Source organism: Xenopus laevis, chromosome 3L, assembly GCF_017654675.1.
Source record: "Xenopus laevis strain J_2021 chromosome 3L, Xenopus_laevis_v10.1, whole genome shotgun sequence".
Taxonomy (NCBI): Eukaryota; Metazoa; Chordata; class Amphibia; order Anura; family Pipidae; genus Xenopus; species Xenopus laevis.
The window spans coordinates 127294934-127320327 of record NC_054375.1 but is presented as its reverse complement, the minus strand read 5'-3'; the positions used below and the strand labels follow the sequence as shown (position 1 = coordinate 127320327).

Below are 25394 nucleotides of genomic sequence, written 5' to 3'. Positions count from 1 at the left end.
AATCCAAACATTGGTTTGCTTCAATTAAAACTTGTTGTATGATTGCAGTGCAATAACTCTCTAACAAATGAGTCTGATGTCAGCAGAAGAGCTAAATAATGATGGGAAATGTATTTTGAAATTACTACATTTACCTTTACTTTGTTGATTAATAATTTGCTGGGGGGTTGAATGATCAGCCTTGTTTTGCTGAGCTGTGCAAAAAGAACATTATAATTGATACACAAGTGCATTTACTGATACCTTCTTTAAATGGCCAGAAAGGGACACAAGTTGCTAAAGAAAAGGTGTTATGGCTGCTATTTCCCTATCACCTATCCCTATTTCAAAAGGGAGGGACACTCTGATGAAGCTAAACTAACTAAGTGGAGAGGAGTACCATAGATGAACATTTGCACTGCTGGGACACAGAACAGTGCATGAAATGAGAATTAATTCAACATAAATAAAGTGGCAAATGTGGCTGACAGCCAGTGTGGGGTAAGAGTAAACATTGAACTTATCCAGAGGGGAGATTAGGAGTAGGGATGGGTGAATTTTCTTCGCCTCGTTTCGCCGTAAAAATGACGCCCATGGGCTTGTATGGCAACGTGCATCAAAAAAAAAAAAGCCGTGCGTCAAAACCCATAGAATTTAATAGGCGTCTGGCGAAACGAAACGGGTCAAATTTGCCATCCCTAATTAGGAGACAATACAATTCAGAGAGGGGGAAAGTGCACCAATGGGGGAAAGGAAAGATAATGGCTTATAGAAAAAATAGAATAACGTGCTGTAAGAAGAATAAGTGGGACAATGGGAAAAGAAAGAATGTCATATACAGTAGGTATGGGATACGTTATTCAAAAACTCCTCATGCAGAAAGCTCCAAATTACAGCAATGCCATTGCCATCCCTCGTTTACCTAAACACGAAACGCGTAGGTTTGCACAGCACACCCACTGAAATTGTAACTCCGCACTGTGTGTACTAATAAAGCCGAATGATATTAAACAGTGGTATTCCTTCCGTTGAATGGCCGGCGCTGCTAGCGAGGAATCTATAGTGTGAAGATTGGAGTATCTGGGGCTAATACCCGAAGTCTCGCGATAGCTGCGACCAGGAAGGGAGCGCTGAACGCCGAGGTGAGCTCCGCCATAACCGCTTCTTTAATCGTTTTAATGTACCATCCCTCAATAGACTCCATTTTATCAAATAACTAAAATGTTTAACAATAATTTCCTATTACCCTTGTAATAATAAAACCATACCTTGTACTTGATCCTAACTAATCAATCCTTATTGAAGGCAAACCAGTGTTATTTGCTTTAATTAATATAAAAATGTTTTGTTTTAGTGGACTTAAAGTATGGAGATCCAAATTACAGAAATACCCCTTATCCTGACTAACCCAGGTCGATCCCAAGCATCCTGGATAACATTGAGCATTAAATAAACCCAATAGGCTGGTTTTGCCTCCGATAAGGATTAATTATATCTTAGTTGGGATCAAATGCAAGGTACTGTTTTACTATTATGAAGATTTGGATAAAATGGAGTCTATGGGATATGGCCATTTCATAAATCAGAGCTTTTCGGATCCCATACCTGTATAAGTGTTTTTGCTTGGTTATTAAGGACTCTTACCCCCGCTTCCTTCATGTAGCTGAATACTAAATCTTATTAAAACAAAAGAGATTATACAGTAAGGTCATGATAGCACAAGAGTTTCCTAAAATCTACCACTGCATGGCAATTATAAGCACATTAACTGCACATTAAGAACCATTATTGCTTGGAAGCAGAGCACCTTTATAGTTCAGGTATCTGGTGTTGAAATATTCCAGTGCTTGTTTAATTTTCTTATGCTGCAAACAGAGAAATATGAGGCAAAGGAGGATACGGGGAGGATGGGCATTTTATGAATGCATATTGCAAGAACAAATAAAGGCAGAGACAATTAAGGTTTAGAATATTATTAAAGCATAAAACTGACTGCAGACTGTATACTATATAGTACTCTAAGGCAATTCAAGGGTTACATTCAGGACTGACCCCCTGATTCTCAGTACAGTAATTACAAAGCAGGGTGCACTTACCTGAGCCAGGCACCAGAGGTCCTTAATTATCAAATTATCAGCCTCACTGGGTTCACTGTAAATCAAAATGTCACAGTTATTTCCAATTACTTACTTGCTTTTTAGCAATCCTTTCATATATTTCTGCTTAGTGGTAGGTACAGGGTAGTATTGGGATCCCTAACTTTTAGTAATTCTGGCTCATTCACCAATAGTACAGGTGCTGCAATGCTGTAGTTGCCTCAGGTACTCATCAGGTTGGTTATTTTTGACTCAAAGGTAGTGATGGGCTAATTTGTGCGCCAGGTGCAAATTTACAGCAACGGTTCTGACGCCGACATCAACGTTTTTCTGATGCCGGCGACGGTTTCGCCGCCGGCGCCAATTTTGATGCTGACGTTGATTAACGGAAGCCCATTGACTTTAATGGGCACCCATTTTGACGACGCCAAATTGTCGCCGGCTTCAAAATCGCCGTTTCGCTATTTTTTTGCCAGTTTCACAAATTTTGCTGGAAATTTGCAAAATTCGTGGCGAAGTGAAACGGGGCAAATTCGCCCATCACTGCTCAAAGGGCATTTGGTTTTTTAGATGGGGTTAGGATTACCACCTGCCCGGTACAAATGATGGCTGATCTCAATGTTATTAAAGGAGAAGGAAAGCTACGGAGGGATTTTATTGCCAATAGATTAGCTGCAATAGTGCAAGCTAGAATGCTATATTTATTCTGTAGAATGTTTTACCATACCTGAGTAAAAAGCTCTAGAAACTCTCTGTTTGTTTAGTATAGGAGCTACAGTATTAACATGGTGTGACATCACTTCCTGCCTGAGTCTCTCCCTGCTCACTTATAGCTCTGGGCTCAGATTACAGTAGAGAAGGGAGAGAGGGGGGAAGAGGAACAAACTGAGCATGCTCTTGCCCAGGGCAATGAGGTTTAAGCTGAAGGCAGGAAGTCTGATACAGAAGCCCATGAGTACACAATAGAAGGAAAGAAATGCAGTGTTTCTTTTGACAGGGGACTCAGAGCAGCACTACTTTGCGGGTTTACTGGTATATTTAGATGGACCTTTCTGATAAGGCTTACTTAGTTTTAACCTTTCCTTCTCCTTTAATAGGGAAAAAAGATAAATATATAGGAAGGCCGGTATTTTTTTCCAGAAAAGGTGGCAACCCTAGATGGGGTCATTGGCTCCATTTGAAAGTTGGAAATAATCAGAAGAAGAAGAGGGCAAATAATTAACAAAATAAATAATAAAGACCAATTGAAAAGATGCTTAAAATTGGCCATTCTATAATAAACTAATAGGGGAATGTTACAAAAGTTGCAAAGAGAAAAACAATTTGAACCAATAAGAATAAACATTTTCATTTCACAATGTAATATTCTTCTTCAACCTGTTATTGCATTGTGAATTTTAATTGCACACTTTTAAGAAGTGAATGAATGTGTCATAATCCTTCGGAGCAAATATAAAAACTTTTTCAGTAAAAAGTTTTATTACATATCCTGACCACTGGTGCAAATTAAAAAAATTGCAAACTTTCTTCCACTGCCAGAAGCGGTTGCTAAACAATTCGCAAGCGCTATATTAAATCCGCGCAAAGCTAAATTTGTTCATGCAAAGGCATAACTTTTCTCATTGTGAAGAGTTTTTTCCATTCTTTTATTACATTCCCCCATAAAAGTTAACTTAAAGCAATTGTTCAGTATAAAAATAAAAACTGGGTAAATGGATAGGCTGTGCAAAATAAAAAATGTTTCTGATATAGTTAGTTAGGCAAAAATGTAATGTATAAAGACTGGAGTGACTGGATGAATAACATAATAGCCAGAACACTACTTCCTGCTTTTCAGCTCTCTTGGTTTACACTGATTGGTTACCAGGCAGTAACCAATCAGTGACTTGAGGGGGGCCACATGGATGAGATCTGCTGCTTTTGAATCTGAGCTGAATGCTGAGTATCAATTGGAAACTCACTGAACAGATATGTACCATGTGGCCCCCATTCAAGTCTCTGACTAAATCAGAGTTATAGAGCTGAAAAGCAGGAAGTAGTGTTCTATTTTGTTATGTTACACATCCAGTCACTCCAGCCTTTTTTTTTTATTTTGCACAGCCTATCTATTTACCTAGTTTTTTTTCACACTGAACTGTTCCTTTAAAGGTGAACTACCTCTTTAACCTCCTGTCAATAAGTATTCAAATGAGTGTATCCCTTTTGACACCCCTTTGTCGGTGTTACACTCCACGTGTGGCGCTTACCTGATGACACGGGACAAACCTGAGCCACTCCGCAGTGGTATGGGGAGAGACTGGGTACCTCGTAGTTACTAGCGCAGTGCCTCCACCTAATGGGATCCGGGAATTCACCCACGGGTGGCCCCACTAGGAATACAGTAATAACACACACACACAGTATTGGTTAACTTAAATAACCGTTCTAAAATAAATGGGCACCTCACTAACTAACTTGCTAGCCCAAAGCTGTCTAGCTAACTAAAAAGGCAAAGTCCTTTAATGTCCTTTAATAAACAGTCTGTTTATCTTCATAGCTCTTCAGGGTAATGTCCCTTTAACCAGGATACACACAAATCCTCTTTGGAAACTTTAGAGCTCTCTCCAGGTGAGTCCAGCACAGTCAGACATACAATGTGACTACCAGCCCCTATGGCTGCTCAGATAGGAATCTCCTGCTGGTTGTTCCTCCAGTCTTGATTCCTTTCATACTCTCTGTCTTTCCAGGCACTGTTTCTGGCTTCTCTGTGCCAGCCCGATCCAAATGAATACTTTTGGTGCAGCCTCTCAGCTTTCTGGGTCCACCAGCAGCTCTCTGGCCACCAGGCAGTTTTCTATGCCAGGCTCTCTTCTTTTGCCAGTATCTATGACTTCCTTTTCCTGCCAGTATCTCACTAGCTTCTGTGTCACTTCCTGTTGCACTGGGATCACTGAATAGCTGGTTGCTAGGTAACAGCTTACAGCACACAGACACAGGATCTGGGCCTCTGCCCTTACAGGGATAAGTGCAATGATTTTGCACGGATTCCCTACATGCTTATCCATTTTCTTTAGAGAATACTATATGCTGGGATAAATATGGCCCATGTAACAGAAACTTGAATTGTTTTTCACTGCTTAAAATGATCAAAAGAGGAAATGGGCCATGGCCCATTTTGTGCCTCTCACTGATTCCAAAAATGTGTTGAAGATCCTTGGATACTGCATATATGTCTGTGGTTGTTGTAACCTGCTTGTGTGGGCATTTTGGTAAAGGGCATTGCTGCTGTTTTGCCATCACCTTATGATTCCTATTCTTGTTCCTGTTTTCTACTTCCTGTCTGAGCTGAGAGCAAGTATTGAACAGGCCAGTCATACCTGCCATGTTCTAATAAATGTACCAGAAGTTTCTGTGCTTCTCTGACTGGTTCACCTGTACCAATACAGCAGAATAATTTAACCACTGCTATCCCAGCAGTTTATCACAGTGGTGGAAAGATTTCAATGTTTTTATATACTATATTTCAACCTATATGTACAACTGAAGGCTTTGTTGGATTTGTAAACTAACACAGGGGGGAGATCTCCTGACATGGCTAATGGAACTTGGAGTTTTTTCTCTGTTACTCACAATTGATTGCCATTGAAGACTATAGTAGGCAGCATATTCGGCGAAAGGCATTTGGAGAAAAAATGTTGACAAAGCCACATGTGCCATGAACCTTAAGGTCTAAAAAAATACTTTGTTTTCTAGGCAATCTATACTCATTCAACAGTAACTCCCAACTGTCCCATTTTTCGCGGGACAGTCCCAGTTTTGACAGCTCCCGGGTTGTTACTGAAATGTCCGACTTTCTCTGTGATCTCCTGCACTGAACAGCCAGTTAGCTTTTTACAGAGAGCCCAGAGTATGTGACAGGTGCACTTGGATACATTTGTAACAATTTAAAAAAAGCAAAGAAACAATTGGAACAATTTAAGATAAGCAGGTCTCTTGGAGAAACGGTAACTTGCAGCTTAAAGGGAAATTCACCCTCAGTACCAAAACTGTAATAACACATAAAAACCACAGAAATGTGTTCAAACTTTCAAAACTTGCCACATTTTGTAAAATGAACATGGTAATTAGGGGGTGTGGCCACAAAATAGGTGTGGGCAAAACAATTGCTGGGCACAGCGTAGCAAATCTTTTTGTCCCTCTTCCTATTTACAAAATGTTGGGAGGTATGATCCAACGTTCTTTTGGAAGATAAAATATGGCATTGTTTAGCAACTAGGGATGTAGCGAACGTCGGAAAAAAAGTTTGCGAACATATTCGCGAACTTGCGCAAAAACGCGAGCGGTTCGCGAACGGTTCGCGAACCCCATAGACTTCAATGGGAAGGCGAACTTTAACATCTAAAAAAAAAATTTCTGGCCAGAAAAATGATTTTAAAGTTGTTTAAAGGGTGCAACGACCTGGACAGTGGCATGCCAGAGGGGGATCAAGGGCAAAAATGTATCTGAAAAATCTGCCTGTGTGTGCTTGGAAGAGATAGTGTAGGGGGAGAGCTGTTAGTGATTTCAGGGACAGATGATAGTAAGTTTGCTGGCTAGTAATCTGCTTGATACTGCTCTGTATTGGAGGGACAGAAGTCTGCAGGGATTTGAGGGACATTTTAGCTTAGGTAGCTTTGCTGGCTAGTAATCTACTGTTCTCTTTAAATAACTGCCATACGTTGACCTTGTAGGCATTGTTTGCCCAGTTTTTTTGGACGCAGCCACTGAAGCACAGTTGCCAGAAAAAATATGCCATATAAATGCTGAAAATAGTCATTTTTCGCCATACGTTGACCTTGTAGACATTGTTTGCCCAGTTTTTTTGGTTGCAGCCACTGAAGCACAGTTGCCAGAAAAAATATGCCATATAAATGCTGAAAATAGTCATTTTTTGCCATACGTTGACCTTGTAGGCATTGTTTGCCCAGTTTTTTTTGTCGCAGCCACTGAAGCACAGTTGCCAGAAAAAATATGCCATATAAATGCTGAAAATAGTAATTTTTTGCCATATATGTTGAGTCAACGTATGGCAAAAAATGACTATTTTCAGCATTTATATGGCATATTTTTTCTGGCCTCTGTGCTTCAGTGGCTGCGGCCAAAAAAACTGGGCAAACAATGCCTACAAGGTCAACGTATACACTACTACAGCGGTGGATACGGATTACGTAAAATATATTATGGCTGCTTGAAAAAAGTCACTCCGGTGTTTTTTCTGGAGACGGTAATATTATGGATATTTAGACAGAATGTGAACAAGGTCACACAGCTAGATGGCGGGTTGAAGAAAACACTGTGCAAATAATGCCTACAAGGTCAACGTATACACTACTACAGCGGTGGATACGGATTACGTAAAATATATTATGGCTGCTTGAAAAAAGTCACTCCGGTGTTTTTTCTGGAGACGGTAATATTATGGATATTTAGACAGAATGTGAACAAGGTCACACAGCTAGATGGCGGGTTGAAGAAAACACTGTGCAAATAATGCCTACAGGGCAAATAATGCCTAAAAGGTCAACTTATACACTACTACAGCGGTAGTAAAATAAAAAAAGTAAAATAAAAAAAAATGAATATTAAAAAAAAAAATTAAAGTTGGTGCTGCTGAACTACTAGGAGCAGCAGATTAGCACACCAGTCCCACTCCCCAACACTGCTAGACTAATAGCACTGGGCTCTTATAGTAGTAGTAGTAGTAGTAGTAGTAAAACAACAAAAAAATAAATAAAAGCAGTCCTTACAAGGACTACTGTTATTGCAGCAGTCAGCAGATGAGATCAGAAGCAGGACAGCTGCCCACTGCAGCTACATACAGAGCACTGCAGTAGAAGGTAGATTACTAGCCAGCAAAGCTACCTAAGCTAAAATGTCCCTCAAACCCCTGCAGACTTCTGTCCCTCCAATAACAGAGCAGTATCAAAACGATTACTAGCCAGCAAACTTTCAACTGTCCCTGAAATCACTAACAGGCAGCAGCTCTCTCCCTACACTATCTCTTCAGCACACACAGGCAGAGTGAAAAAACGCTGCAGGGCTTCGGTTTTTATAGGGAAGGGGAGTGGTCCAGGGGAGAGCTTCCTGATTGGCTGCCATGTACCTGCTGGTCTGGGGTGAGAGGGCAAAAAAAAGCGCCAACAATGGCGAACCCAAAATGGCGAACGTCGCGCGACGTTCGCAAACTTCCGGCGAGCGCGAACACCCGATGTTCGCGCGAACAAGTTCGCCGGCGAACAGTTCGCGACATCTCTATTAGCAACCAGAAAACCTGCAAATACATAGGAATGTCTTCCATATCAGGATATGCATCTGATATAGTATTTTGTCAGCTGAAGATCACAGAAGCATTACTATGTTCTGTGTTATGTTCCCTAGCCTGCAAGAGCTGCATGGGGGAGCTAAAAGGGACAGGTTTGATTTTGTGCAGGTGTCAAAAAAGAAAAGTAAGGATCTGGAAAACACTGAGAGGATAACAACACAATCCAAAAAAAAAAAACATCAAGCTGCAGTGAATGTGCATTCATCGGGGGAGGACAGCCGCAGCTTAAAGTATGAGAACAGAAAGAACAGACACTTATACCAGACAATGGTTAGACAATTTTGTTCCCCTGGGGGTACCAGAAGAGTGTCATTTTCCGAATGTTGGATGTAGAGTGGGTGTAGAAGAGGGGAAAGCACTAGTTGGAAATAGAAGTGCAACATTTATTGCGAATGACAGCTCTCCTTTTTCTTTGGCCAGTTTTAGAAAACCAACTGTAGCTAACTAAACTGCCACGTAAGTTACAGAGAAAAGTCCTCTGATGAGAGACTTCCGTCCATGTTCTAATGTCCTGGTTGCAGGGTTCCAAGTACAGAAGAGAAATATTGTTTGAAATATTGAAACACACCAATTTTGAATGAAGTAAAGAATAATTATGTTCAGGGGACAGGCAGAATCATGATACCAGGGCTTTATAAGCTAAATGATTTAAATAAATACCTTCACTAGCTATATACAACATGTCAAATGATGTAATGCTTTACACAGGAATGTAGACTGATTAATGGCACCATTATATAAGGATGAATGTTGTGTGTTATTAAAGCAGGGCACAAGCAATAGCAACTTTCCTGCCACTAGGTAGTTTGAGATACTTGTTAGTATCTCAGGCAGTGTCATAGGACTGGGCAGCAGTAATTGGGATTATTGCAGTGGCTTGATGATATTAAAGGGGTGGTTCACCTTTAAGTTAACTTTTAGTATGTAATAGAATGGATACTTTTAGGCAACTTTTCAATCGGCCTTTATTATTTTTTTATAGTTTATGAATTATTTGCCTTCTTCTGGCTCTTTCCAGATTTCAAATAGGGGGCCACTGACCCCTTCTAAAACATATGGTCTGTAAGACTACACATGTATTGTTATTGATACTTTGTGTTACCCTCCTTCTATTCAGGCCCTCTCCTATTCATATTCCAGCCTCCCATTCAAACGAGTGCATGGTTGCTAGGTTAATTAGGGTCCTAGCAACCAGATTGCTGAAATAGCAAACTGGAGAGCTGTTGAATAAAAAGCTAAATAACTAAAAAACCACAGATAATAAAAAATTAAAACCAATAGCAAATTGACTCAGCATATCACTCTCTATGTCATGTTGAAGCTAATTTAAAGGTGAACAACCCTTTTAATACAATGTGTTTAACTACAGTGCTTGTCATGTCTCCAGCATAAGCTTTCACCATGCTATGGTATTTCACGACTCATGCTGGATGCTTGTAACTACGCAAGGCCACTTCCTGTACAAATCCAGCACCTTCAAAAGGCCAGTTACAGCAGTGCATTTGAACCTATCTGGTTTCCGTACTTCCACCATGTGACCGAGTGCATTGCAGGGAAGACAGAACAGTGCTCCTCACATACTTTAAATGCATATTCTTAGTACCAGTGACAGCCACAGGCATTTGAATTGCACCATTACCTAATTACCTTGGTATATGATGCTGAACAGCCTAATGCTGCACCTCATTATCTATCTATCATATATCTATCTATTAACTATCTATCTATCATCTATCTATCTATCTATCTATCATCTATCTATCTATCTATCTATCTATCTATCATCTATCCATCTCTCTGTCTATCAATCTATCTATCTATCTATCTATCATCTATCTATCTATCATCTATCTATCTATCTATCTATCTATCTATCTATCATCTATCTATCTATCTATCTATCTATCATCTATCCATCTCTCTGTCTATCAATCTATCTATCTATCTATCATCTATCTATCTATCATCTATCTATCTATCTATCTATCTATCTATCTATCTATCTATCTATCTATCTATCTATCTATCTATCTATCTATCCATCTCTCTGTCTATCAATCTATCTATCTATCTATCTATCTATCTATCTATCTATCTATCTATCTATCTATCTATCTATCTATCATCTATCTATCTATCCATCTATAATATATCTATTATCTATCTATCTATCTATCTATCTATCTATCTATCTATCTATCTATCTATCTATCTATCTATCATCTATCTATCTATCTATCTATCTATCTATCTATCTATCTATCTATCTATCTATCTATTATCGATCTATCATCTATCTATCATCTATCTATCTATCTATCTATCTATCTATCTATCTATCTATCTATCTATCATCTATCTATCTATCTATCTATGTATCTATGTATCTATGTATCTATCTATCTATCTTGTTAAAAACCAATATCTTATATTTCATGTGCATTTTAATCCTTCCATGGAAGTCCAACCATATCCATATTAATCCAAGGTGAACAATGAAACCTGTCTACTTAAAGTAATGGGGACCATTTACAATCAGTGGGACAGAGAGCAAAGTGCAATGTGCCCAATGACAAAAATCTATTTGCAGAAGAGAATGGTATGCGCACAGCACTATAAGCACTGTATTCATTAGGGAAGTGCAGGTCCTTTTGAGAACAAGGACCTGTTCCTCTGGGACTCACCTTAGGAAAAGATACAAAATGAGGTAAACATGGAGTTTTGCCCCTGTTTTTCACATTATGTACCCTTCCTCTTGGTTATAAATAACTCCTTTAATCCAGCATGAGGTGCAACAAAGCAAGACCCTGAGCTTCTTAAATGAGCGTTTTAGCAGTTGGGTCAGGGGTCATTTGCATAGTCCAATCCCATCTGTCCTAATATTTAACATTTTGGCTTCCTTTAAATTATATATTACATATTTTTGTGTGTACCTACAGCAAACGGCGTAGGGATATAAACTGCACTTGCTTAACAAGATTACAAACTATTCTTATGTCCTGGCAGAAGAGTAATTGCTATTGCTAACCAATAACATACAGTATGTGTTGTTTCTCTCTTATTAGACAATGTTTCCTACAGATCCTAACATGTTTTATGTGATATATGTCACAAATATATCCAGTAGATCTTCTGGGAAACTCTTCTCTGACAATCGTTCTGACATAATCAACAATTTTTTTTCAGCCAATGGGACTCTAGTTATTTCAGCTCCTTTCAGATTGTGCCATGTTCTTTCTAGTTTGGCCTGAACAATATCATTTTTCTCTCGCCTTGACAGAAAAAACAAATAGTAAGACACTGACCATAGTGATCTCTTTATCTTTCTCCAGCATGCAATGTTGTTTCCCTGGTTATCTGCAAAATGTACGCCGAGGCTCTGTTGAATTAGGCTACTGGCGGCAAAAAATAAATAAATAAAATCTTTCATCTGCTACAAAATGTGCGATTATGTCATTCAGTTATACTGGTGATTTATAACATTGATTGCAGGTACTACATAATAGTTTCTATTTTCCCTAAGAACATACTGTAATAGTCCATTCACTGAATGACTTCAGGCTTCTTATAGGAAATTATTTGAAACTCTTTGCTTTAGCACTGGAGTTCAGATTTCCTTGGATCCTGAAAAGATTTAACTGGCTCTTAAAGGAATAGTTCAGTGTGAAAATAAAAACTGGGTAAATAGATAGGCTGTGCAAAATAAAAAATGTTTCTAATATAGTTAGTTAGCCAAAAATGTAATATATAAAGGCTGGAGTGAACAGATGTCTAATAAAACAGCCAGAATCCAACTTCCTGCTTTTCAGCTCTATAACTCTGAGTTAGTCAGCGACTTGAAGGGGGGCCACATGGGACATAACTGTTCAGTGAGTTTGCAATTGATCCTCAGCATTCAGCTTGGATTCAAAAGCAACAGATATGACCCATGTGGCCCCCCCCCTCAAGTCACTGATTGGTTACTGCCTGGTAGCCAGGGTAACCAGTCAGTGTAAACCAAGAGAGCTGAAAAGTAGGAAGTAGTGATCTGACTGACATGTTCTACTCCAGCCTTTATACATTACATTTTTGGCTAACTAACTATATTAGAAACATTTTTTATTTTGCACAGCCTATCTATTTACACCGTTTTTATTTTTACACTGAACAATTCCTTTAAGGTGCCGGTGACACTTGTTTTTAGGTATGACCAACAGGGCAAGTATAAAAATACCCTGCCTGAGCATAATATCAGATCAGATATGACAGAGCCACCAAATTACTGCCCTGGGCTAGAGCAGAAGTATAGATATATCTTTTTTTTCTTGACCTATTACAATCCCATGTGTGGATAACTCATTGTATTCAACTGTACTGAATTGATTTCATTAGCACTGGCATGTGACAGGCTCTTAACAAGTTTACTTTTTTTTTGTATTTATAGCTGGTTAAAATATTTGAAAGTAAAGGATTATGAACTATTCAGTAAAATTTGTCATGGTCTGTGCATGACAATAGACTTTAAAGGTATACTGTCATTTTTTCAAAATTAATCGGTTAATAGTGCTGCTCCAGCAGAATTCCTCGCTGAAATCCATTTCTCAAAAGAGCAAACAATTTTTTTTTATATTCAATTTTGAAGTCTGACACGGGGCTAGACAAATTGTCAATTTCCCAACTGCCCAAGTCATGTGACTTGTGCTCTGATAAACTTCAATCACTCTTTACTGCTGTACTGCAAGTTGGAGTGATATCACCCCCCTCCCTTCCCCCCCCAGCAGCCAAACAAAAGAACAATGGGAAGGTAACCAGATAGCAGCTCCCTAACACAAGATAACAGCTGCCTGGTAGATCTAAGAACAACACTCAATAGTAAAAACTGATGTCCCACTGAGACACATTCAGTTACATTGAGAAGGAAAAAAGCAGCCTGCCAGAAAGCATTACACTCCTAAAGTGCAGGCACAAGTCACATGACCAGGGGCAGCTGGGAAATTGACAAAATGTCTAGCCCCATGTCAAATTTCAAAATTGAATATAAAAAAAATCTGTTTGCTCTTTTGAGAAATGGATTTCAGTGCATAATTCTGCTGGAGTAGCACTATTAACTGATGTGTTTTGAAAAAAACATGTTTTCTGATGACAGGATCCATTTAAAGTAGGGGTGCCCAACTCTTTTTACTTGTGAGCCCCATTTTATGTAAATAGAGTTGGGGAGCAACTCAAGCATAAAAAATTGTTTCTAGGTGGTGCAAAATAAGTGCTATTGGCCATTTTGCCTATGTGCTTGTAAAAAATCTTGTACAGGTATGGGACCTGTTATCCAGAATACTCGGGACCTGGGGCTTTCTGGATAACGGGTCTTTCTGTAATTCTGTAATTTGAATCTTCACACTTAAATACTATTACAAAATCATGTAAACATTAAATAAACTCAATAGATACCTGTACCTCTCTGCATAGTAGCAGTATTGTAATTAGTGTCTACTGAACCTTATTTTCAGTCTGAGGGCTAGCTCCCCCCCCCTCCTGCCACTAGCTATTTTGGCTTTTAAGAGAGAGAGAAATACAAATAACATCAAGTTTAGCCTACTGCTTCTGGCTACATTTTATTATAGTGTATATTACAAGTAATGCTACTATACAGATGCACAAGCCTTTTTATACTATGACTGGAGGTAAACAAGTTAGGGATCACCGTTTGGGGTTTACCTTGACGTGATATGGTGGCTTATCAACTTTCTGATTATAACTTTGTAAACACATGCACTTGCATATATACTGAATTACTTATGAGCCCGGGGACCAGGGAATGTGCATTGCTTAACTGGCCAAATCAGTAGCTCTTCCATTGTACTTAAATATATTTCAACTTAGCCTTTTGAGTGCTCCCACAACCCCCACTTTTGTATATTCTAAGACAGTGCTGTCCAACTTCTGTATTACTGAGGGCCGGAATTTTTCTGGCCCATGTGTTGGAGGGACAATAATGGCAGGCAAAGAAAGACACATACTGGGAGCATAGGGCAGGCAGAGTATGGCACACACAGGCAACATAGGGCAGTGTATGACACACACAGGGAGCATAGGGCAGGCAGAGTATGGCACACACAGGGAACATAGGGCAGGCAGAGTATGGCACACAGGGAGCATAGGGCAGGCAGAGTATGGCACACACAGGGAGCATAGGCAAGCAGAGTATGGCACACACAGGGAACATAGGGCAGTGTATGACACACACAGGGAGCACAGGGCTGGCAGAGTATGGTACACACAGGCAGCATAGGCAAGCAGAGTATGGCACACACAGGGAGCATAGGGCAGGCAGAGTATGGCACACACAGGGAACATAGGGCAGTGTATGACACATACTGGAAGCATAGAGCAGGCAGAGTATGGCACACACAGGGAGCATAGGGCAGGCAGAGTATGGCACACACAGGGAGCATAGGGCAGGCAGAGTATGGCACACACAGGGAGCATAGGGCAGGCAGAGTATGGCACACACAGGGAGCATAGGGCAGGCAGAGTATGGCACACAGGAAGCAAAGGGCAGGCAGAATACAGCAGGAGACAGAGAAGCCTATCAGGATCACTACAGTGAAAAAATTGGGGCCCTCCAGCAATTTGTGTGAACAGGTGAACAATTGAAGTACTTTCAGTCTGATTCTGAGGTGTGAACAGTACAGGGCTTTAGGGGTGTGAATAATAGAGATGTTACAGGTGTGAACAATGTAGGGGAATGCAGACATTTATGTGGGGGGGCACACAAGGTGGGGCCGTTGGACAGCACTGGTCGAAGAGCTCTGAATTGGCAACCGGTGACTTCTAACGGCTATTCATTATTTTTTTTTTGTAACTTAGATTTTTATTTATTTTCTCAAAAGAAAAAGAAATACAATCACAGTAAAGGAGACATGTCAAAGAATGGATAAAGTGCAAGCATACATCCATACAACAGCAATAAGACAAAATGAAAGGAGCACCAGACATTATATGCCGCGCTTTACTTGCCCCACATGACTCCTCCCAAACAACATGTACCAATTAGAACGTATTTGAAATTTAAGAGCCTCGCAGCCCAAGTGCTAGAACAAAAATAGCAAAGAACATACATGACGTTATAGGCAGAGTCACGACCCAAATGTTTATCAAAAAGAGTGAGTGAAGGCACAAGCAAGAACATTACATAGTATGGCTTACAAAAAAGCCAACCAATAAGGCCAACGCAGTGACCATGAACAATAAGAACAAAATAATAGAAAACAAAACAAAACAAAAGAAAATAAAAAAAAAAACAAAAAAACAGTAAATAATAAATAATAGTAAATAATAGCCGTAACCCTACAGATCTTTAACCGTAAAAACGGCAGCATCATTGTCAGCAATATCAAAGTGAGTACCCTTAGCAACCCTGCAGTTAGACCAAATCAGTGGAAAGTAACACCCAGGCCGACCAGATTTTCAGAAAACTGGGAATCGTGTTCTTAATGTATGCAATCCTATATTCAAAATCCTTATTACTATTTACTTTCAGACAGATTTCACGTAGGGAAGGAAGATTGGGTGTTTTCCATTTAGCTGCAATAGAAATCCTAGCTACCGTAAGCACATGATTGAGCAGTTTTTGTTGAGCTACAGTAAGCCCTAAAACCGGTTTGCCCAGCAAAAATGTAAAAGCATCCTTCTGTACATCCTCATGCGTGAACCGTCTCACAAGGCCTAAGATATCATCCCAAAACGGTTGGATCAATGCACAATTCCAAAATATATGATAAACATCTCCTGGGGCTTCGCCACATCTCCAGCACAAATTAGAAACCCCAGGAAAGGTTTTGTGCAACCGCACTGGGGTCAAGTACCAATGCATCAATATTTTATAAATATTCTCCTTCTGCTTGGTACATGTCACACTACGCTTAGCATTATTCCAGACAGATTCCCATTCCTCCTGAGTAATGTCCAGGTTCAGGGCCTTTTCCCATTTCACCATATAAAAATGTTTGTAGTCTTGTATACCAAAGGGGTCATTAATCATAGCATAAATTTTCGATATTAATTTCGTTTGAGGAAGGCCCTTAGAAGCTAATTGTTCAAAAGCAGTAGGTAGATTATTCTTAAAATATTGAGTGAATGGTAACACATAATGCCTAATTTGGAAATACATAAACCAACGTAACTGCGCATTTGAAGCTTCAACTGAACATCATTATAGTTAAGCATAGACCCCAGGGAAGTGTCCAAGACATCCCTGACTTGAAACAGAGAAGTGGCCTCCCCAAAGCTATTAAAAGGAGTAGAAATGGCTGGGGGAAATAGGGGATTTCCGGAAAGTGCCAATAATGGGGAAAAAGGAGAGCACAGTTTGAATTTCAACTTCATTCTATTCCCAAATTGCTAACGTCAATCGTGTCGCATTAAGCATCGGTATCTCCAGTTTCGGAATCTTTAAAGGTGCCCAGAACCAAGCATTGGGATGGTATGGTTGAAACAAAGCACTCTCCACTCTCACCCAAATAAGATCCGAGGACCAGAATGTCCACGCCAACACCTGTCGTAACTGGGCTGCCTCATAGTATTTCTGCAATATAGGCAAACCTAGCCCTCCCTGTCGCGTTGACGTACCCAAAGTATGTTTATTAATCCTATGGGAACTACCACCCCATACAAATTTATGGAAAGCAGTTTGCAAATCTCGGAAAAAAGAAAGGGGGATGTCTATTGGCAAAGTTTCAAAAAGATAAAGAAATTTAGGGAGTACATTCATCTTGATTGAGGCTATTTTACCAAACCAGGAAATAGCCATATTCGACCATTTCTGTAGGTTCCCTTTAATCACCCGAGCAAGTGGGACAAAATTTTGTTTAAAGAGATCTTCAGACCGAGGGGTAAGTTTAGTGCCGAGATATGTAATATAGTCCGCCTTCCATTTATAAGTATAAGTGGATTGTAAAGTTAAACTCATCTCCTCAGAAATATGTATAGGTAGAGCTTCAGTTTTGGACATGTTAACTTTATAATGAGAGATCACACTATATTGGTCTAAAAACTCATGAAGAGCTCTAAGGGAGCTTTGCGGTGTGGTAAGGGTCAAAATGACATCATCTGCATATAGTGCTACTTTAAGATGTTCAGCACCTATCCGCAGTCCATTAATATCCGGGTTAGCCCTAATACTGGCTGCCAAGGGTTCTATGCTTAAAGCATAAAGCAAAGGGGATAAAGGGCATCCCTGTCGTGTGCCATTGGAAATCACTATAGGGCGGGAGAGTTGTCCAGGTAATTTAAGGTATGCAGTAGGTTTAGAGTATAAGAGGCCTAAGGCTGTCAGATAGGGACCTTGTAACTTTAAATGACGTAAAAGGGCGAACATATAGGACCAGTCCAGGCGGTCAAAGGCCTTCTCGGCGTCCAAACTAAGTATCAAGGCCGGAAAGCCACGTCTTTGCAAGAGCTCAATAGAATTTATAATGCGCCTCGTATTGTCTCCCGATTGACGTCCCTGAATAAACCCAACCTGATCCCCATGGATCAGTTTAGGAAGCAATGGGGCTAGGCGATTCGCTAAGATCTTCGTAAAGATTTTTAAATACGGCTATTCATTATTTATCCCTGGACAAGTGGAAGTGTACCAATTTTTTGCAAATGCTACTACAGTTCCAATTTTCTTTGTTCCGATGTTTTAAATATATAGGAAATACAGGTATGGGATCTGTTATCTTGAAACCCATTATCCAGGAAGATCCAAATTACACAAAGGTCATCTCCCATAGACTCCATTTTATCCAAATAATCCAAATGTTTTTAAATGATTACCCTTTTCTCTGTAGTAATAAAACATGACCTTGTACTTGATCCAAACTAAGATATAATTAATCCCTATTGGAAGCAAAACCAACATATTGGATTTATTTAATGTTTACATTATAGTAGATTTAAGGTATGAAGATTCAAATTACAGAAACATCCATTATCTACAAAACCCCATGTCCCAAGTATTCTGGATAACATGCCCCATACCTGTATATATTTTAAATGTTGAGAAATAAAATGTAACTGTGCATTAACATTTTTACTTACAAAATTAACTGAATATGTAATATTTGTATTCAGCTGTATATACAGATAGAGAGATATATTTCCTTTGTGAATCTTGTTAAGATGGTAACATCATTCTGTGAATTACAGTGTACATTATTTAATAATAGTAATAAATTTGTACATTCCATACCTGTAACCACTCCTTTAGTTTATATGAAAGCATTAGCATTTTTATTTAAATTCATACTGACCTGACAACACTTATAAAGATCTTTAATTTAATTGCCACAGGCTAAATCTTCCATTCCAGACATTGCAGCATTAATGGACTCTGCAACCTGGAGCTGCAGAATGTTGACAGACCTATATTTTATAGAGATGTCTAAAAGCTAATATAAACACTGCCCTTCTTGCTAAGCATGCAGAGCAGCATCATATTTTCTTGTCTGTATGGTCATTTAGGATTTAGACAGGGCACTAAACTAGTAAACAAAGCAGGCACTAACATATTCATTGTGACTTAAAAACATAGATGCCTAGCAACAGCATATTTCCTATTCCTAATGCCAGCTGACTTGGCCAGTTCACTGTTAAATAAACTGCATAAGGGAATGTAATTATTGATGCAAGATTTGCACTTATTTTATAGCCCATAGCAACCAATCGGATGCTTGCTTTCACAAAGTTGAACAATAAATTCTACGTTGCTGTAGGAGACTAGACAAACTTTGGTGTCACTGTTCGAGCTGCTAAAATTCTTTGAGTAACAATGCGTCAGATAAAAGAAAAATAAAGTGCAGCAACCAATCAGAGTTTACTTTCATAGTCAGTGTTCAAATTTAAAGAAAGTGATAAATAATGATAGGCGAATAAATTCGGCAGGCGCGAATTCGCTATGAATTTTCGTGTTTCGCCGCTGGCGAATAAAACTGCAAAACTGTGGCAAAAATTCATCTGCGAAAGTTTGGGTGACAAATAAAATTGTCGCGTGTCAAAATTATAGGGACGCCCGTTTACTTTAACGCATTGGACAAAATAGTGAGGATGTTGCTGAATGACAAAGATGTAAAATGGATGCCAGGGGGGTTCTTTGCAAACAACAAAACAGGTTTTATTCAATATAAAGCGCCACAGAGTTGAGCATACTCACAGCACATGAGGTGATAAATAAATGCCAGGTACAACTTCAGGTGTAGAAGACACAGAACAGATGCGCCACTGAAGGAATAGCATGGGGAGTTGAAAGTATGTACCTTCCAGGTTGTCAGTACCTTAGGTGGTCCGAATCCCTACATTAGATGTTGAACATGGATAAAACAAAAACTGTGGTCCCTTCACTACAGGAAGCAAAGCCTGGGGGAGAGCTACTCCATTCTATCCTCCTTGGTGGAGCACAAAGCTGCTCTTGCTAGCTAATGCTCACTGACTTACTCTTCTAGAGAGAGCTATAATTTTGGCTGTCCTGCACACTACCTAAGCTCATTCAGTAGGCGACTGTTCTGGACTTCTCTAAAGGGGTTGTCCCTTTAGGGCCTAACACTTCTGGGGCCTTGTTAACTCCAGGCTCAATGGACATCCACCCAGATCAACTGCTGTAGGCCAAATAGGAAGGACCTCCCCCTGCTAAGCACTATGTTACAGTGATGCAGGATATGGTCATCAGCCTGCGAGCCAATTAACTGGGTATGTAAATAAGTACAAGTGGTTACATGGGTTTTAACATTGCAACAAGGAAATGAAGTACTGGTAGGATAATGAAGCCATAAAGGACATTAGACCTATGGGTCCCTACATTTATGAGATTTAGATGCAAGTTCAAATGTCTAACCATTCTTTTAGGCAAAGCCTAACAAAGTCTGAAATATTTGAAATATTTTTCTGCACTCAATAGTGTGCAGGAGAATAGGCTTTGTGATAACATTGCCCTTATGGAACCTTATTAGGATAGCAGCATTTAGCTGTTGGAAAGCAAATATTTGACTGGTTGCTGTTGCTTGCTAGACCTGCACATGCATTGCCTTTTTTAATTCATTACCCAAAAAGAATATAATCGAATCTTTCTGCATAAAGAAACTAGTGTGCATTTGTATGATAATGATTTCTGGTGTTGTTCCTTTCAGTGCATTGTGTGGAACCCTCAGTATGAGGAGCAGGTATCACTTGAGAGTGTTTTGACTTGTCAACCTACTTCTAATCAATCTGATTTCTGTTTTACTGTTATAAACATGAGCCACGTCCATAACAAAATTGAATTTCCGACAGCTTGGATATTGCTGACATTTATTTACATGCTGCCCTCTGACTTTTGTTTATTACTTCAGAGATGATTATCCGTTTCATTTGAAGAGCTGAAATGAGACTCTCTGATATGTATCTCTTGTAATAAGAATACACGCTACAACGTTTTAGGGTAATACGGTCCCATCTAGTGTGCTCGACATAGAAATCCTGCTGTTTTTGTGGTTGATGCATTTACCCAATGAGACTTTCCCTAAACTTGTTTTTTTTTTTTTTTTTGTTATTTTGCAGGGGTGAGCCTGTTGATCCCACACAAAGCTATAGCAGAAGACAACTCATGGGAAATATTTCTCACAGTCAATCAAGGGGAACCAAGGTAAAGTGTTCTTTGGTTCAGGCTAACACTATAGAGCAGGGATCCCCAGACTTTCTTACCCGTGAGCCACATTCAAATGTAACAAGAGTTGGGGAGCAACACAAGCATGAAAAATGTTCCCAGGGTTGCCAAATAAGGGCTGTGATTGAAAATATGGAAGTCCCTATGTTAAATAGCAGCCTACAGGAGGCTCTGTTTGGCAGTATACCTAGTTTTATGCAATTAAGACTTGCCGACAAGCCAGGAATGAAAAAATAACCTGATTTGAGGCCACTGAGAGCAACATTCAAGAAGTTTGTGAGCAACCTGTTGCTCATGAGCCACTGTTTGGGGAACACTGCTATAGGGTAAAAGGTAGAGAGATCCTCATATGGCTTTGGGGGAGCTTTATAAAGTGGAAGTAAATTGTTTTTCATAAAGCATAGGGTTAAGAGGAAGGACATCATTAAAATGCAACAGCACCAAACATTTGTCCCCAACTATTGTTCAGTATTAATATCTTCTATTATTTAGTAGAGAATTTGTATTTATAGCAATTATGATAGGATCACTGTGATACTTTTCCGGTCAATAGACCCACAGAGCACACACACGGAGTGAACCTTGTGTAAATTATTCATCAACCCAAATCTCAGCGCTAGCCTATTAAAAAGATCTCATAGGTTTTTGTTCAGGTTCAGCACTTTAAAACAGTTCCCAAAGCAAATTTATTCTTAAAGTATTTCAAGACTAATTACGGTCCCTTTTTTTGTATTTGTTTTTAAATCCCTTACTTGAGAAAGAAATAGAATTTAGGGTATTTGTGCAAGGTAAGTTCATTATATAATTACTATAAAAGACACTTTGCTGAATAAGAGGATTGGCGCTTATAATATGTATTGCATTGCAGACCACGGCAGATGGTCGATGTTTGTGCCAACCGCTGCTTAACATCTTTAGTGCTGGAGAGGTCTCCACACAGCACAGTGTCCTTAGTTTGTGCAGACAAGTGTTGTATCCCAGTTAAAAATGCCCATTAGAATATGATTCTGCTTAGTCACATGGATGCTGAATCTTTGTAGTCTTGGAGTCACCTACACGCTGTCTGGCTACAGTTATATTTCCCTTGGATAATTTCAGTCCTACATTACTTTAATATATCACAGAGTGAGTCTGTTCAGAACTTTCCATGTGATATTCCCTTCAGACTTCATGCATTTGCTGTCAAGTCCATTTTCCCATTAACAAAGATAGATAAGGGAAGCTGCTCCACTCCCAACAAGCACCGTTTTCAGAAATCTATGTGCAGAAATGTATCTGAATATTTTGCATATGTAGGGACCTATAGGATCTGTTAGGCTCCTATAGCTTTAAATCCCTACCCTTCTCCTTTATTTGCATAACCAGTAGTTATTGGCCAAAGGGTGCAATGACCACTTCCTGCCACGCTTCAATATAGTGTTTGGAAAGGGGTTCCTCTTTGGCTCCTGGTGTCCTTCCAGCTAGGTGTTTCCCATTGAGCCTGGGTACATCAAACCTCCTGGCGTCCAATTCCTATAGTTTATTATACAGTAGTCTGTGTTTTGTAGTTCTACTACGCACCAAGGGAAAGCTTCCACTTGGCGAAGGCCCTGTCCCTGTTGTGTAAGCTGCAGTGTAACCCATGCGCATACCATTAGCTGGACACTTTAACTGTCTGTGGTCTGGATAGCCCATTAGACATATAAACCATAAAGGTGCCCTGAACAAGATCATGTCAAGATAATAAACCTGGTGGGTCTCATAAAGTTCTTACCTGCAGTACTTACTGTAGACTTGATATCCTGCCTCACACCTTTCTAACAATTTAATTCTACTGAAATGCATAGTTATAAGGATTGGGTACAAATAAAGCAGAACAGAAGCTGCATATTTGTTATGTGAATCATTGCAAAGCTGTTTTCTTTTCATAGAGAATGTTATTCAGAGACAAACATGAAGGTCTTCATTGTAAGGAAACACAACTTTAGATGAGAGTGGCACTTGCTGGATTACCATTGTTGAGATATTGCCGCATATGTAAATTTCACCTATTGAACTGTATTATGATAATCAGGTATACCCTGCTGAACTGCAAGGTCACCATGATATCAACACTGTGGAGAGAAATAAGCTTTGCTTGCTTAGGAAGCTTAGGAACTTTAGGAAATCCTCTGATGAGATACCTGTATAATAATGCTCCTGCTATTTAATCCATTTTCTTTGAACAGGTACGGGACCTGTTATCCATAATGCTTGGGACCTGGGGTTTTCTGGATTGGGGATTTTCCATAATTTGGATCTCCATACCTTAAGTCTGCTAAAAAAAACATTTAAAATAAATCCAATAGGTTGTTTTTTAAGGATTAATTATATCTTAGTTGGTATCAAGTACAAGGTACTGTTTTATTATTACAGAAAAATGGAAATCATTTTTAAAATTTGATTTATTTTCTTAAACTGAGTCTATGGGAGATGACCCACCTGAATTTCAGAGATCTCAGAACAACAGGTTTCCGTATAACCAATCCCATACCAGGATATTATAACATAAAAGTTATTATTTGTAGTTCTTTAAAAACAGCAAGGAGCAAATTTACTGAAAATCAAAACAGTTGCGGCAAAAAGAACAATTGTGTGGAGTTTTTGAGATCTATCACATCATAATGATTAAAAAAATGACAATCCCTCTGCCTAAGTCCTGTCGAGATGCCATAGAAGGGAACAGGCATTTTAGCATTACGGCAAGTTGGTACTTTAAGCTTTTTTAAATTTGCGCAATTGTTTCCAGGTCCTATTTTTTTCATGATCATGATATGCAATGAATTATTTTTGAGAAAAAACTCAACTAGGACGAACCCATATAAGATTCTTCATAAAAATCATAGTTACATAGTTAAATTGGGTTGAAAAAAGACAAAGTCCATCAAGTTCAAGTTCAACCCTTCCAAATGAAAACCCAGCATCCATACACACACCCCTCTCTACTTTTAATTAAATTCTATATAACCATACCTATACTAACTATAGAGCTTAGTATCACAATAGCCTTTGATATTATGTCTGTCTGTCTAAAAAATCATCCAAGCCACTCTTAAAGGCATTAACTGAATCAGCCATCACGATATCTCCCGGCATGTCATGATTGCGTTTTATTCATGAAAAGTTATTATAAGGGTTTTTAAACTTGAATCATGTGCATCTTTTGTAAATGCATAGTCCAGCTAACATAAGAGGTCTTCTCTTTTTCATGCAGCCAAACTTCCAATCTACTTTCTCTCTGAGGGATTCATTTAATTATTATCCTCCACATATTCATTCTATAAATGGAATTGCTCTGAGGCTATGGAGTCTCACATGATCCCTTGTATTGCCAAAAAGCAAAACAAGATTAAAAAAAATAAATAGGTGAACGTTGGAATCAGCTGGAGAAACATATGGTCTGAACAGATTCAATATTTGTTTACTTTTCAGAATGCAGAAATGATATGTAACCCCATTCCTCTTAATGCCTCTTGCATTGGCCAGTTTCTGTTTGAATGAAGAGAAAATAAAAAAACACAAATATGGACAGATATACGATATTTTTCTCTCAACTGTTTACGCTGTTATTTGCAATGATTTGCTCACCTTCAATTGCTGAGTGTATGTTGAGTGTAAATACAGGTATAGGATCCATTAACCACAAACCCATTATCCAAATTACGGAAAAATCATCTCCCATAGACTCCATTATAATAAAATAATCCAAATTATTAAAAACGAGTTTCCCTTTTCTCTGTAATAATAACGGTACCTTGTACTTGATCCCAACTAAAATATAATTAATCCTTATTGGAAGCAAAACCAGCCAATTGGGTTTATTTAATGTTTACATGATTTTCTATTAGACTTAAGGTATGGCGATCCAAATTATGTAAGATGCAAATTGTGGAAAAACACCAGGTCCCAAACATTATTGATAACAGGTCCCATACCTGCAACAGAAAAACAGAAAACTGGCACAATCTCACCCGACCAGAACCAAAACCAGAGTAAAGAGGCTTCTACCTTTGATGCTTCAATGTGGGGGTTAAACCAGCTCTCTCTCACAAGGTTCATGTGTGCAGGAGGAGTGCTTGCTTCTCCTATTAGCTAAGTTGCTGAAAGATACTTACCAGATACACATGAGCAATTCATTTCGGAGGCAAGACAGTGTAGAGAATTCTGCTATTAAAGGATACATGATAAGCAGAGCTGCAAAGGAATGGGATGGGAAAAAATAGTCAAGGGGGCACAGTTTGTAGGGTTTGTCTGGAGTGTTAAAACACCAGAGCCCAGCTCTGCAACCATCTCACCATGTTATACC

The 25394-nt window shown here is 39.1% G+C and overlaps 1 protein-coding gene across 2 annotated transcripts in view; it reads left to right on the top strand.

Annotated features, from left to right (window-relative positions):
* LOC108710311 (netrin receptor UNC5D-like) overlaps nt 1-25394 on the top strand; it is a 408361-nt gene that overhangs the window by 316853 nt on the left and 66114 nt on the right. For both annotated transcript variants that reach the window (XM_041586931.1, XM_041586932.1), the window contains one exon: nt 20965-21049. In XM_041586931.1, the coding sequence (XP_041442865.1) occupies nt 20965-21049 (85 nt within the window). The remainder of the gene's footprint in view (nt 1-20964; nt 21050-25394) is intronic.